The sequence below is a fragment of the Trichoderma harzianum genome, assembly GCF_003025095.1.
Source record: "Trichoderma harzianum CBS 226.95 unplaced genomic scaffold M431scaffold_2, whole genome shotgun sequence".
In the NCBI taxonomy this organism is placed as follows: Eukaryota; Fungi; Ascomycota; class Sordariomycetes; order Hypocreales; family Hypocreaceae; genus Trichoderma; species Trichoderma harzianum.
The window spans coordinates 1,580,415-1,592,989 of NW_020209250.1; the positions used below are offsets into that span (position 1 = coordinate 1,580,415).

Sequence of the window (12,575 nt, forward strand, 5' to 3'; positions counted from 1 at the left end):
ATTCCAAGATGCGACGGCGCCACTGCGTTTGATGTTGGTTCGAGTAGCATTACTGATGGTGGCCGATAGGCCTCAATACTACCTCAAATTATTACTCGAAATAATACCAGGCCTTATTGGGTGTCTGGGTGACAACTATCGCCTCTGTGTGTGCCGCTGATTGGATGCCATACCTTGACGTGTGCTCGACGTAAATCTAATCCCAGTGGCATCACGTTTGAGATTGACAACTTTAGCCTGATATGATAACATACGAACACATGTAGTACATACCCAGGGCCTTGCCAGATCAACTCCCGAGAACCTCTGCACTACCGGATATCTCCGGCTGCCCTGTTCCAAGCCGAGACGCCACAAGTAATAGAGATTGATGGATAATTCTTTACCAGGCGGCAACGGGCTGCATGACATCGAGCGGTCCGCTGGTGGCGACTGCTAGGTAGTTTGCCAGAGTCATTTGCTTGTCGGAGCCCAAAGTTTGTCCCCAGCTTTTGAATCCATCTAGACCTTCGCGTGCCGAGATTTGGGTTAAGCTTTGCTAGGGCGGCGGCCACTAGCAGAGTTTTGCAGCACATACGCCTAAAAGGCGCCAGCTGAAGAAGCCGGCGTCCACAGACACCAATCAACGACGGACTCCATCTGTGAACAGAGAATTTTTAGTAGGTGACTTGGACCAATTACTGCCATCTGCCACGCCTGTAATTCCGGACAAGGCCCGAAGCACGCATTTACCGCCTCCAGCTGGCACTTATACGGGCATCAATACGTATGGACAGCCTGTAAGGGCTCCAGCAGCACCCCAGATTGGCCCCCACGCACCCTCGGTGACCGCAGAAACGGCCCTGAAATCTATGCAATACTCCAGCTGCGTCTTCAGCCCTGGCTTCGAAGCTCGTCTGGGCCCCTTTCGACTCAACAAATCTTCCGATGTTCCACCGCCCTCACCCTCATCACTCACACGGCCCGGCACGGCTATGCCCATTGGTTCTGGTACGAGGTATCAGTACCGGCACTTGTCCGTGCTACGCACCCGCTGTGGCGGTACTAGTACCACTAGCGACGGCTAGCAGCCTCTGAAACCTCCATGGAGACGTACGTACGTATGGAGTACGCGTACTCAACCTCGACAGCCACAAGTTGATCTCAGGTCCACGAACTCCTGGCACCAACACTAACACGACGACCAGGACCCTTTAGCAGTATGCCGTATGCCAAGCTTCCTCACGCACACCAGCTCGCGCCCAACCTACACGCGACGCCTTGGACAAAGCGTCTAAGGAACCGCGTAGCGCCATCTGTCTCTCGGTAGCTCTGATCGGCTCATGCCTGGATAGCATCTTAGAACTTAGTATTCCAGCTTGCTCAGCCTTACCGGCACCGGCGCTGCCTTTGCTCCGGCCCCTCTGGTCCGGGGGTTCGCCTTTCAGCTTGTTACAACCCTGAGCTCGAGGCGGCGCCTTCTCCTAATCCCCAATTCTATCCGCGAGGCTGTCCTCCAATCTCATCCTCGAAGGGCCTTGATGTGGTCTTAAACCCTGCCAACCAGATTACCGGGTGGACTCGGGGCCTCCGCCGCTCCGTAGCCAGCACGCAATGGCCGGACCATCTCTATCACACATCCTCGATCCCATGGGTCCGGGCAGCGATCCTCGGCCGCTACCTGCGCCTGGCTCTGTCCCAGCGCCTTTGTCTATGCCCGTTTCTGCGCCTCCTCCGCCCTACCCGCTGGCACAGCAGCCTGTCGTTGGCTCCGATGCTGCCGCTACAAGTACGGTAGGCTCCGCGCCGTTGAATCCTGCTGGTACGGCCCATGATCACATCGCCATGCCAGCAGTGCCGCCGTCAACGACAGCTCCCGGTGTTACCACTGCCGCCGCCGCTGCTGATGGTGTAACTCCTGGTGTCACTGCTGAACCCTCAGGATCAGGGTCGAATCAGAGCCACCAAAACAGCAACCCCTATGCTTGCCGCGACTGTGGCCGCACTTATTCACGGCCAGAGCACCTTGTTAGACATGTCCAGACTCACACTCTGGGGCGGCGCTTTGCGTGCGAAATCTGTAAAAAGACATTCGCCCGGAAAGATTTGCTGAGGCGTCATGTCACTAATCATGAGAACGACTCGCCCTTGAAGCGTGAACGGATGGTTTCATCACCAAACTCCAGTCGCGTTACCCAGGCTTGCCGTCACTGTGCCGTTGCTCGCGTGAAATGCGATGAGGCGAAGCCGTGCAGGCGCTGTGTCCGCCGTAGCCTGCCCTGTTCTTCTTATGAGACCAGCCCAGGCACTGTTAGGCATCTTGTCCATCTTCCAGCGGGCGGGCAGGATGCCACGCAGACTCGTCCAACCGGCGGTGCCTCTGTAGGATCCACAGACTCCAACTCCACACTTCAAAATGCCTCTGCAAACTTCATCCGCGACAATACAACTAGTAAGAGCAGCCCTCTGTCACAGTCTACGTCATCAAGACAAGGCGACAGCCAGCTGACCACTCCGGATACGGGGGTAGGACCAGGTAAGCCTCGTGATTAATCTTCGGAAAATGAATATTGGATCACACATGTATGCTGTTTTCGATTGGGGGCGCCAAGACTGACAATGAACCCCCTTTCTAGGCAGTATTACTAACAACCCAAGTCAACCCCATGATCCTTCAAGAACTGGCTCAGGTCCTATGGAGTTCAATAACATCCCTTTCTTTGACTTCCTGCGCGATGTCCTCTACCCTCAGCCAGTGGATCTGTCACGGCCATCCGAGTCTCAAGGTCCAGCCGTGTTGGACTTCTGTGACGATATGGATATGGATCTGACAGAGATGGACTTTGGCCTCCTGGACCATTGGAACCTGGATCTGGACGATGGCTCACTGATAACACCCACAATGGCTGGCCATAACCCGCAAAACTCATTGGAAATGTCTCAAATGAGGCAGAATCTTGCCAACGTCTGGGGGGAACTGCCGTGGAAGTGGGACCCCACCACCAAGGACAACGCCTACACTGAGCAGGGTAATCTTCCCATATCAGCCACAGATGTTTCCAATGCGCAATTCCAAGAGGTCAAGAGACAACTGGAGCGAGTGGTTGATCAAAGACTGAATCTTCCCAGCCGCGATCAGATTCTAGCCATTGTCTTGAAGACTTGTCGAGATGCTTCCACGGCTGGCCGGGTGGCCGCCTCTTTTCCAACAGTCGATGTGATGGACACAATGGTTCAAGCCTTTTTGGCGGCTCACCTGCGTCAGGTATCGACATGGATACACTATCCTACTCTTAAACTGAATGCGGTATGGCCTGAATGGATTGGAAACGCTGTGGCTGCTGGCGCTGTCTTGATGCCAGCTCCGACGTTGCGAAAGTTTGGATTTGCCGTTCAAGAGGCAGTTCGTAAGTGGAATTCCTTTGGCTCTCTTTGCTTCCTCTGTCACTTTCTTCATCGATAAAGTTGTGTGTGTTGAAGAGACATCATGAGCTTACACCAGAAACTACTAGGAATTACAATACCTGCACGGGTAAGATACATTTACACCCAGCCGACGATCAGATGTTCACCGAAAATCCGCCCCATCATCTAACTCATGTGACAGTTCGAAGACAATAACACAGCCATACAAAACCTTAGTCTTGTCCAATCCCTCATTCTAGGGCAAGATATCGGCTTATGGAGTGGCAACCGCAGGAAGATGGAGATCGCCGAGTGCCATCTAGTAATTCCGGTAACGGTATGGGAAATTACACATTGCCAACTTTGTCTTCCGTGCAATTAATCAGTGCTGCTAGATGATGCGATATCGTCGGCTGTTCCAGCGATGTATGTACCCCGTTATCACCGTCGAGCCCTCCGATGAGGGCGAAATACTAGAACAAAAGTGGATGAAATGGGCGGCTGCGGAACAATGGAAGAGGTCAGTTTAGGATAGGTCTGCTCCTCATCAATCTGGTGCTAACATGAAAGGGGGAAAGGCTCGTATTCCACTGTTACATCCGGGAAGCCCAAATATCCATGACAGCGTTGACGAATCCATGCATGTCGTATGCCGAGTTGACACTACCTCTACCGGAACAGAAAGACCTGTGGTCTGCGAAGACAGCTCCTGAGTGGAAGGCTATCTATTTAACGAGATCTGTTGGACCAAATTCAAGGGCGCCATCAATCGCCGACATGTACAGAGACCCACGTCAGTTTGCTGACAACAGCACGCGCATCGACATGCAGCTGTCAGTCTCTATTTTCCTTCACGGCTTTTGGTCAATGGTTCTGGAATACTCTCAAATGAGCGTGGTGCACCAATTTCGTAACTACTCCAAAGAAGTGTCAAACCCGATGCTTAGCTCAAGACGTCAGGAGCTCATGAGAGATCTGCAGTCGTTTCAATTTGTTGCGTCAAAACTGCAGGATGTTTCTCCTCAGGAGCATGTTGTCTTGTATCTTCTTATGATGCATCTGCATGTATCCTTAGACGACCTGCAGATCTTTTCGGGCAAGCAAGGGGAGGAAGAGGCCCGTCGTATGTACCCCATTCTACAACAATGGACAGCTAGCTCCGACTCCTGGTATGCAGTCTATTGCGCTGGTCAGATCTTTCGATATGCCAAGCTGTTTCCTCCAGGGTCCTTGAAGGATTTCTACGCCATAGCAGTCCACCATGCTGCGCTTGCTTTGTGGACATACGGCGTTGTGTTCCGAGCCAGCCAGCAGCAAGAAATGCCATCGCAGTATGGGTTTGAACCTATGTATCTGGACGACGGCAGCGACGCCACAACAATTCAACAGTTTTTAAGTTTCGGACAGGGGCGGCCTTTTATTCAAGGGCCTGCAGGATCGAGCTCTGGCGCTGCGCCAGGCGATGCATCGGTTTACGACCCTCGTGCGTGCATGGACATTGCCCAGGAGATTTTACAGGCCAACTTTCGACGGCCTCAGGATGCCTTGCCGCCTCTTGTAGAGAATCTCTGCCAGCTAATTAAACAGCTTGGAAACGCAGCTTGGGCGGTTGGATTGGGGTAATTGAGTTGGTTGTATTTTTCTTGGAAAGTGTTTTCCCTTGGCTCGTCATTGGGGGGATATCTTGCATCGTTTTATGATACCCGAGCGCGGGGGGATACTGGCGTACAACGGAGGTCATGCAGTGTAATGTAGATTGATTGCATATTAGATGGATGGATACATGTATTATACGTCGAGCTCATATATATTTTCTCTCTTTTTTGCATCACACAGATGGCTGGCGAGTGTTGGATTGATTTGTCGTCAGCCAATTAGCCAGGCAGAGCCACGTGCAGGCCTAAGTCGAGCCTTGGATCCATTCGTCAGAATCACTGACGCTCCGTGAATGTCATTGCTCGTTAGCTGTAGTGCTAAATATTTGCATGTGCTTATAGGCCAAGCAGCACAGCTTCAGCTGCCCACAGACAACAGCCCCCCACCAAGCCTAAGCTAAGAGAAGACGGCGCCCGTAGCCCGCTATCCTTGAAACGAACACTTTGGCAATCAGACTTCTGACAGGAGCAGCGAGGCTGAGTGAGGATTGGTCATCGCGGTCTCTTGCATGTGCTTTTCCCTCATTCATGAGCCATCGTCTATAATCCTGCTGTGTCTTGTGCTCTTGGTCTTCATTTTTCTTTTCTCGACATTTTGGTGAGAACCTGATGATTGACCGCTTTCCTCTTCCCTCTCCCCCACTGCTCAGCGATTTAGATACTCGTATAATATCGTCGTCTTGCCTCTCACCTCATCTCTCTTATCTACAAACACATCACTTGGAAATCAGCACGCGACGGTTTCCTCCCCAGTAATATTCATCTGACCGCGGCTATCAACAGCAATAGCACCATAGCATACGCCGACACAGCAGAACACAGAGAGTTTCTAAACATCTACGGCCAGCGGGGCATTTGTGGTCACCCGTACATGTGATCGCGACATTTAGGCACGGCCATGGACTCCACATCCAGCTTCCTCCGCTGGTCGCCGCTGTCCCAGACCGCCGTCGCAGTCACTACGACGGCCGTTGCCACAACGTTGCTCATATTTGCCAGATCAGCGCTGTGGCCGCGATGGGGCAAGGCGCTCCCGAACCCGCTCAAGACGGCGATTCCGGGACGGCCGAAGGACGAGATTGACGGGCTGGTATATCGGCCAGATGCCTTTCCGGGGGCGAGGGATGTTGATACACCGGTAAGTGGCTCTCTATGTACTATTTGGGGAGAGTATTGGGCAGGTGAGATCCAGTGGGATGAAGTGGGATGAGATTATATGAGATGGGACCAGATGAGGCGAGATGAGGCGAGGCAAGGGAAGAATAGCGGAGAACCTATCAAGCGTGTAAAGGCAAGAGTTGAAGCTAAACTTGACGATTTTCTTTCAGTATGGATCCATCCGCGTCTACGAATTCGGTCCCGAGGATGGCGAAAAGGTCTTGCTTGTCCATGGTATCAGCACTCCGTGTATAACTCTCTCCCGCATCGCTCACGGACTTGTCGATCGTGGATGTCGTGTGATGCTTTTTGTAAGCCAAACCCGACCCCGCGCCTCCAAACGGGAAGTGCCACGTACTGGACTAATGACTGCAACAGGATCTCTTCGGTCGAGGCTTTTCAGACGGTGTTGGTGACCTCCCTCACGATGAGCGCCTCTACACTACTCAGATTCTTCTCGTGCTGGCCTCCAGTCCCCTTGCCTGGACTGGTAACGATGCTTTCCGTCTTATTGGATATTCTCTGGGTGGAGGCATCGCAGTACACTTTGCCACTTCGTTCCCTCACCTCGTTTCATCGCTTGTTCTGCTCGCTCCCGCCGGTCTCATTAACCCTGAGGATTTTGGTGCCATGTCTCTCTTCATCTTTCGGTCAGGCTTTGTACCAGAGGGACTTCTCGCCTACTTGACACGGTATCGTCTGCAGCAACCTATTGCCTCAGCCAGGAAGCCCAAGGAAGCCTCCCCAACTGCATCGATGGCTGAAGTCGCTATGGCAGAGGTATCCGGCACTACCGAACAGACAGATGGCACCATTCCCCTGGAACAACACGTATTGATGTATGTCAGATGGATGGTTCTCAACCACGCCGGCTTCATCCCCTCGTTTATGTCATCCATTAGACATGCGCCCTTGACGCACCAGCACGATAGCTGGAGGCTTCTTGCCCGCCGGAAGCCTGGTACAACTACGGTTCTCTTGGCTCAAAACGACGAGCTCATTGATGTGAACGATTACGAGCGTGAAGCCCTTCCACTCATCGGAGGAAGGGACAATGTGGTTTGGAAAGTTCTTCCGGGCACTCATGATTTTGTCATGACACATTCTAATAACATTCTTAAGGAGTTGGATGAGGTGTGGAAGTAAAGTGTTGGCAACATTCAGTGATTTAACAGTTTTGAGATTTTTAAACAAGACATCACCAGCGAGAAATTTTAGCGAGAAGGCAGGAAAGAAATGGCGCCTTTGCTCCCTCAGGGGGGAAGGGTGCATTGATTTGAAGAAGAGATTTGTATCAATGTCTGAGTAAGAGTTGCGTTGTTAGACTTTTCGCAAAATAAATGCTCCAATAAAATGAAAGAAAACCCAGAACCCAGTCGTCTGTTTAACCTCAAATGCCGATTATGTATAGTATATAATGTATGCTCTCCCAATAACCGCTGTATTCTTACAAAAATTACCTGTCTAAGGCCTGGCTTTGACACTGTTTCATCACATCCGTTAGCAATCGGCCATAAATGAGTAGAGACAGAAGTTGAGGAAAAGAGGAGACGACTCACCATTTGCCAATAAACGCCCTTCTTCTTCAACAGTTCGAGATGGCTTCCCTGCTCAAGCAGCTTACCCTCTCCCAAAACGAAAATGACATCCGCATTCTGCACCGTAGCCAGTCTATGAGCAACCACAACCATTGTGCGGCCCTTTCCGGCTCGCTCAAAGGCAGCCTGCACGAGCTTTTCGCTCTCGGAATCGAGCGAGCTGGTGGCCTCGTCAAGGAGCAAGATCTCCGGGTTTCGAATGAGCGCGCGGGCAATCGCGACGCGCTGCTTCTGGCCTCCGGAGAGGGAGACGCCGCGGGAACCGATGTTTGTGTTGTAGCCTTCTGGGAGAGAGACGATGAAGTCGTGGATGGAGGCGTCGCGGCAGGCTTGGTGGATTTGTTCGTCAGTGACGGTGGTTTCGTCGACGCCGAGGATGATGTTGTCTCTGAGGGTGCCTGTGTTGGGGACAAAGTTTGTCAGCTTGGGGGACTTTTTTTTTTTTTTTTTTTTTTTCATGGAATGATTTGAAGTGGTTGGAAGAAACTGACCTTGGAAGAGGGTTGGCTCTTGGGCTACAAGAGAGAGATGTTTGCGGTAGTCGAAGATGTTGACCTCGGCGATGTCCTGGCCATTGCACAAGATGCGGCCCTTGTCAAGATCATAGAATCTGTTGCACACAAAACTATTAGTTCCTATAAACAGATATTGTTGCTCAGGGGCTTCTGCTTGACTGACCGTTCTAGGAGGGAAATGATGCTCGTCTTGCCACATCCAGATGCTCCCACAAGAGCTGCAAACTGGCCCTTTTCAATCGTCAAGTTCAGTCCACGAAAGACAGGAATGTCTCGAGTCGGGTACTTGAAATGCAAATCCTGCAACTCAATCTTCATCCCTCCCTGAGACTCTGGGAGACTCTTTGCTCCAGAGCTCTTGCCTTGGATCATAGTGTCCCTCGTGTTTAGGATCCGGTTCGATGCGGCCGTGACCTGCGCCGCGTTTGGTCCAAAACCGAAACTCTGGCCAGCCGACTCAGAAGCGTTCATAATGGCCATGAAGCACACAAGATAATTCTCAATCTTGTACTCGCCGCTGACCAAAAGGCGGCTTCCATAGTAGAAAATGAGAGACTGGCAAGCCAATGTGCAGCTGTCGGCAAATCCAAAGAGGAGACTAACCCAACGAGCCTTCTTGAACGCCGTCTTAACATGACCATTGCACAATGTTTCGAAACGCTGCGATATAGGGGCCTCGAGTGTCAAAGACGTGACTGTTCTAAAGGCACCAATCGATTCGGAGGCGAACTTTGAGCTTTCTGCAAAGACCTCGTTGTTCATCTTTTCAAACTGGATTTCGTACTTGAAACGCCAGTACGACGAGGCGAGAAGGATGGGCATGACGACGGCAGCACCGACTAGGGCTAACTTCCATCCAAAGGAAAAAGCAATGGCAATGGATCCGGTGAGGTTGAAAATGGCGATGTAGACGCTGGCCATGTTGGCGCCCATGAGTTCCTCAAGTCGCTGGGGATCTCCTGCAGCACGGGCTGTCATGGTACCATGAGAATGATCCTCGTCGTCGAAGAAAGACGTCTTTTGGTAAAGAATGGCTTCAAAATACTGTTGCTGATACTTGGCTCGAATAATCGATGCCATCCGGGTAGAAGAGAAGAGCGTCCCAAAGTAGGCGCAGCCAACGCCGATCGCCAACACCAACCACATCAGGGACCAGAACCGGCTCTCATGTAGCAGCTCCTGTCCGGTAAACTGAAACACTACAATGAGTTTGGCAAACAGCCAGGCTTGAAGTGGAACCGCTGCTCCAGCGCAGGCGGCAAAGCCCACCGTCAGGAACATCAAATACCAATGGCTTTTGGTCTCGTAGAAAAGGCGACCGAAACTGTTAAAGATGTTTCGTTGCCTTTCGGTGCTGTCGCTTGTCTGGGCTTCGGCTTCGGTAACAGCATGGCTTTTTTCGCGGACTATATCCTCATAAACATCTTCCTTTTCATCGCTCTCGTCAGATTGGGGCGATCCTCCCAACGACAGTGCTTGAGCCTGGACGAGGCCAGAATAGACACCACCATCCAGGGCAATAAGGCTTTCGTGGGTGCCCTGCTCTACAACTTTTCCCTTCTTGATCACGATGATTCGGTCGGCTTTCTTAATTGTGGATAGGCGGTGGGCTATCGTGATTGTTGTCCGGTTCTGAGCCACGCGGTCAAGGGCAGCTTGGACTATACGCTCTCCTCGAACATCGATGGCGCTGGTCGCTTCATCAAGGATAAGGATCTTTGGCTTTCGGACGATAGATCTCGCAATGGCAATACGTTGACGCTGACCACCGGAGAGTTTGGCACCACTATCACCAACAATAGTGTCGTAACCCTAGAATCAGATTTAAAAGTCAGCCTTTGTAAGTCCAAAATGGAAGGTTCTAAGCTGACCAGTGGAAGCTTGTCAATAAACTCATCAGCAAATGCTTCGACACATGCATCCTTGACCAATTCTCGTTTCTTCTCTTCAGATTCGCTCTCCCATTGTGTGCCAATCAAACCATTCGCCACGTTTTTGAAGATTGTGTCGTTGAAGAGGAAGGGCTCCTGCTGGACTAATCCAATCTGTGATCTCCACCATTTCAAATTGATGTCGTCTAGAGCATGACCACATGTCGTGAGTGTACCGCTGAGTTTCACCGGCGGGCCCGTTTCTTCTGGCTCTTGCGCTCTGATCTCCTCTGCTTCCTCCTCGACCGACTTCTTGTTCTTCTTTTTCTCCTTTTTCTGTTCCACGGCTTCCTCGATGACGTATTGCTGCTTAAGCGTATACCATCTTTCGATCAGTCCTACAACCGTACTCTTTCCCGAACCTGAGGGGCCAACAATGGCATTGATTTTACCCGACTCGATGCGGAGATCCAACTCGTCTAGAATTTTGACATGGGGACGGCTCGGATAGGCGAATGTGACTTTATCGAACACAATATCTTCTGTGGCAGAGACATCGGGTTCCGTGAGATGACCTTTATTCGGCTGGGGGGCATCTATCACAGTGAAGAACTGGGCAGCGGCAACCGTAGCTTTACTGACAGCTAGAAGAGGGGTGGTGGTTCGTTCCAGGGAGAAGACGACCATCATGACGGACATCAAAACGCTTTTTGAATCAGCATTCGGCAATCCTGCGTATAATAGAAGTAAATAAACTTACATGACAATCGTTCCAACGTTATCAATTCGACCTTCGGCCACGGACTTGGTTCCATACCAGAATGCGAGCGCAAAGGCGGAAAACACGCTGAAGAACTGCAATATGTTAACAAAGCTCTTTGTGTGCATTTTGGAGGGAGGTGGAGAATATTTACAATGAGCCCAAACTGCAGGGAAATGAATGGAGCTGTACGCTGAGCGTGCTTCTTGGCTTCCTCAACAGATATTCCATATTTCTTTACCATGCGGCTCTCGGCGCCACACGCGGCAATCATGCGGATGCTGGCAAATGTTTCGCTTGCGACGGCAGAGGATTTTGCCTCAGCCTAGTTAAGCGGGTTAGTTTATGCCCGGTAGCGCGTTATTGTATCAATGAATTGAAGTACCACTTACGAGAGTTACTTTTCCGTGGCCCTTGACAATGATCGGCAGCAGCACTGATACAGTGAGGGCAATGAAGAGAATCGCCGAGGATGTAACGAGCGTGAGGGCCCAATTCCGAGTAAATGCAATGATGATGGCAGCAACAATTGTGGCATTGTACTCAAAAAAGACACCGAGCTTCTCCGAAATGCCAAGCTGCAGCACATTGCTGGTAGATGTAATTGTTGTAGTAGCATAGCCGGGAGGCATTGAATCCAAGACATGTATGCTTTGACCCAACAGTGCTGTCAAGTAATGCAGTCGGATAGCTGAGGATATTCGGATTCCAATCATTCGAAAAGCAAACTATTTAGATGCAATACGCTTTAGTAATCTTGTGGTTCGAGGGGAATAAGTATAGTAGTCGCAAACCAACGACGGTAGGTCGCACCTTGTTGATATAGTTGAGTCCTAGTCGACCAAGAAATAGAGCAAACATGTATAGGCTAGCAATGATTCTGTTTAGCGGGTTAATAAATAAGCATAGAAAGCAGTTACTGACGATAGTTTATCCGCCCTTTTGCGGAAACCATCCTGACCTAGGTTGGCAGCGTTGGTAAAATCGCTTATGCTTCCAACGAAATTACCTATAGCAATACTGTGAGTCTCTTTTTCATGGCGATTTGCATGGAATTATACACAGAATATTAACGCGACGCCTCAAGGAAAACATACCAAAGACTACGTTCATCAATGGCAACGTGATGCCGGCGCCAATGGAGGCAAAGACGCCGGCGGCGTAGGCGACAAAGTCCCATTTTGTTGCGTATTGGAAGACTCGCTATGAGAAGTGAAACCCCAGTATTGATTAGCAGCTCAGAAGTTACAGCCGTTTTGCGTATGATTGGAACATACCACATAGTCCTTAAAGGAGGCTATTCGCTTGGGGCGACCCTTTGCATGCTTCTGCGCTGACTCGGCGGTGGCGGCATCGTCAACAGAGACGTGCTTCTCGGCCTCTACAGTTATAGGGCTGTCTGTCTTCTCAATGTCGACCTTTTCCATCACGAAGCGGCGAGGATTTTGGAGCCGGAACGGATGAAAGAGACACGGCAGACGGAGGGCATTACATCAATGGGATTTTGAAAATGGGAGGCGATGATGCGAAGCAAAAGTACCAGGGTATGGTATGTACATGGACCGCCTGGGTTAGCTGACCATTCGCAAGCCGATGAATACGACTTGGCGGGACTTGGCCGCGCTTCGGGCCCT

The 12,575-nt window shown here is 51.0% G+C and overlaps 2 protein-coding genes across 2 annotated transcripts; one reads left to right on the forward strand and one right to left on the reverse strand.

Annotated features, from left to right (window-relative positions):
* Positions 1-1,142: 1,142 nt before the first annotated feature.
* Positions 1,143-7,343, forward strand: M431DRAFT_106723 (hypothetical protein; the record flags this gene model as incomplete). Its single annotated transcript, XM_024911623.1, has 9 exons — positions 1,143-2,515; positions 2,616-3,386; positions 3,492-3,511; positions 3,587-3,721; positions 3,780-3,904; positions 3,963-5,003; positions 5,955-6,177; positions 6,368-6,508; positions 6,576-7,343. The coding sequence occupies exons 1-9, from the start codon at positions 1,594-1,596 to the stop codon at positions 7,341-7,343; spliced, it is 4,146 nt and encodes a 1,381-aa protein (XP_024778692.1). The 5' UTR covers positions 1,143-1,593.
* A 218-nt stretch (positions 7,344-7,561) lies between these two features.
* On the reverse strand, positions 7,562-12,481 carry M431DRAFT_293097 (hypothetical protein). The gene is made up of 12 exons (XM_024914103.1): positions 12,219-12,481; positions 12,039-12,144; positions 11,866-11,950; positions 11,755-11,809; positions 11,334-11,669; positions 11,096-11,266; positions 10,942-11,036; positions 10,182-10,887; positions 8,474-10,122; positions 8,287-8,405; positions 7,757-8,193; positions 7,562-7,680 (listed from the first exon to the last, which is right to left on the reverse strand). The coding sequence occupies exons 1-12, from the start codon at positions 12,366-12,368 to the stop codon at positions 7,654-7,656; spliced, it is 3,936 nt and encodes a 1,311-aa protein (XP_024778693.1). The 5' UTR covers positions 12,369-12,481; the 3' UTR covers positions 7,562-7,653.
* Between the last annotated feature and the right edge of the window lie 94 nt (positions 12,482-12,575).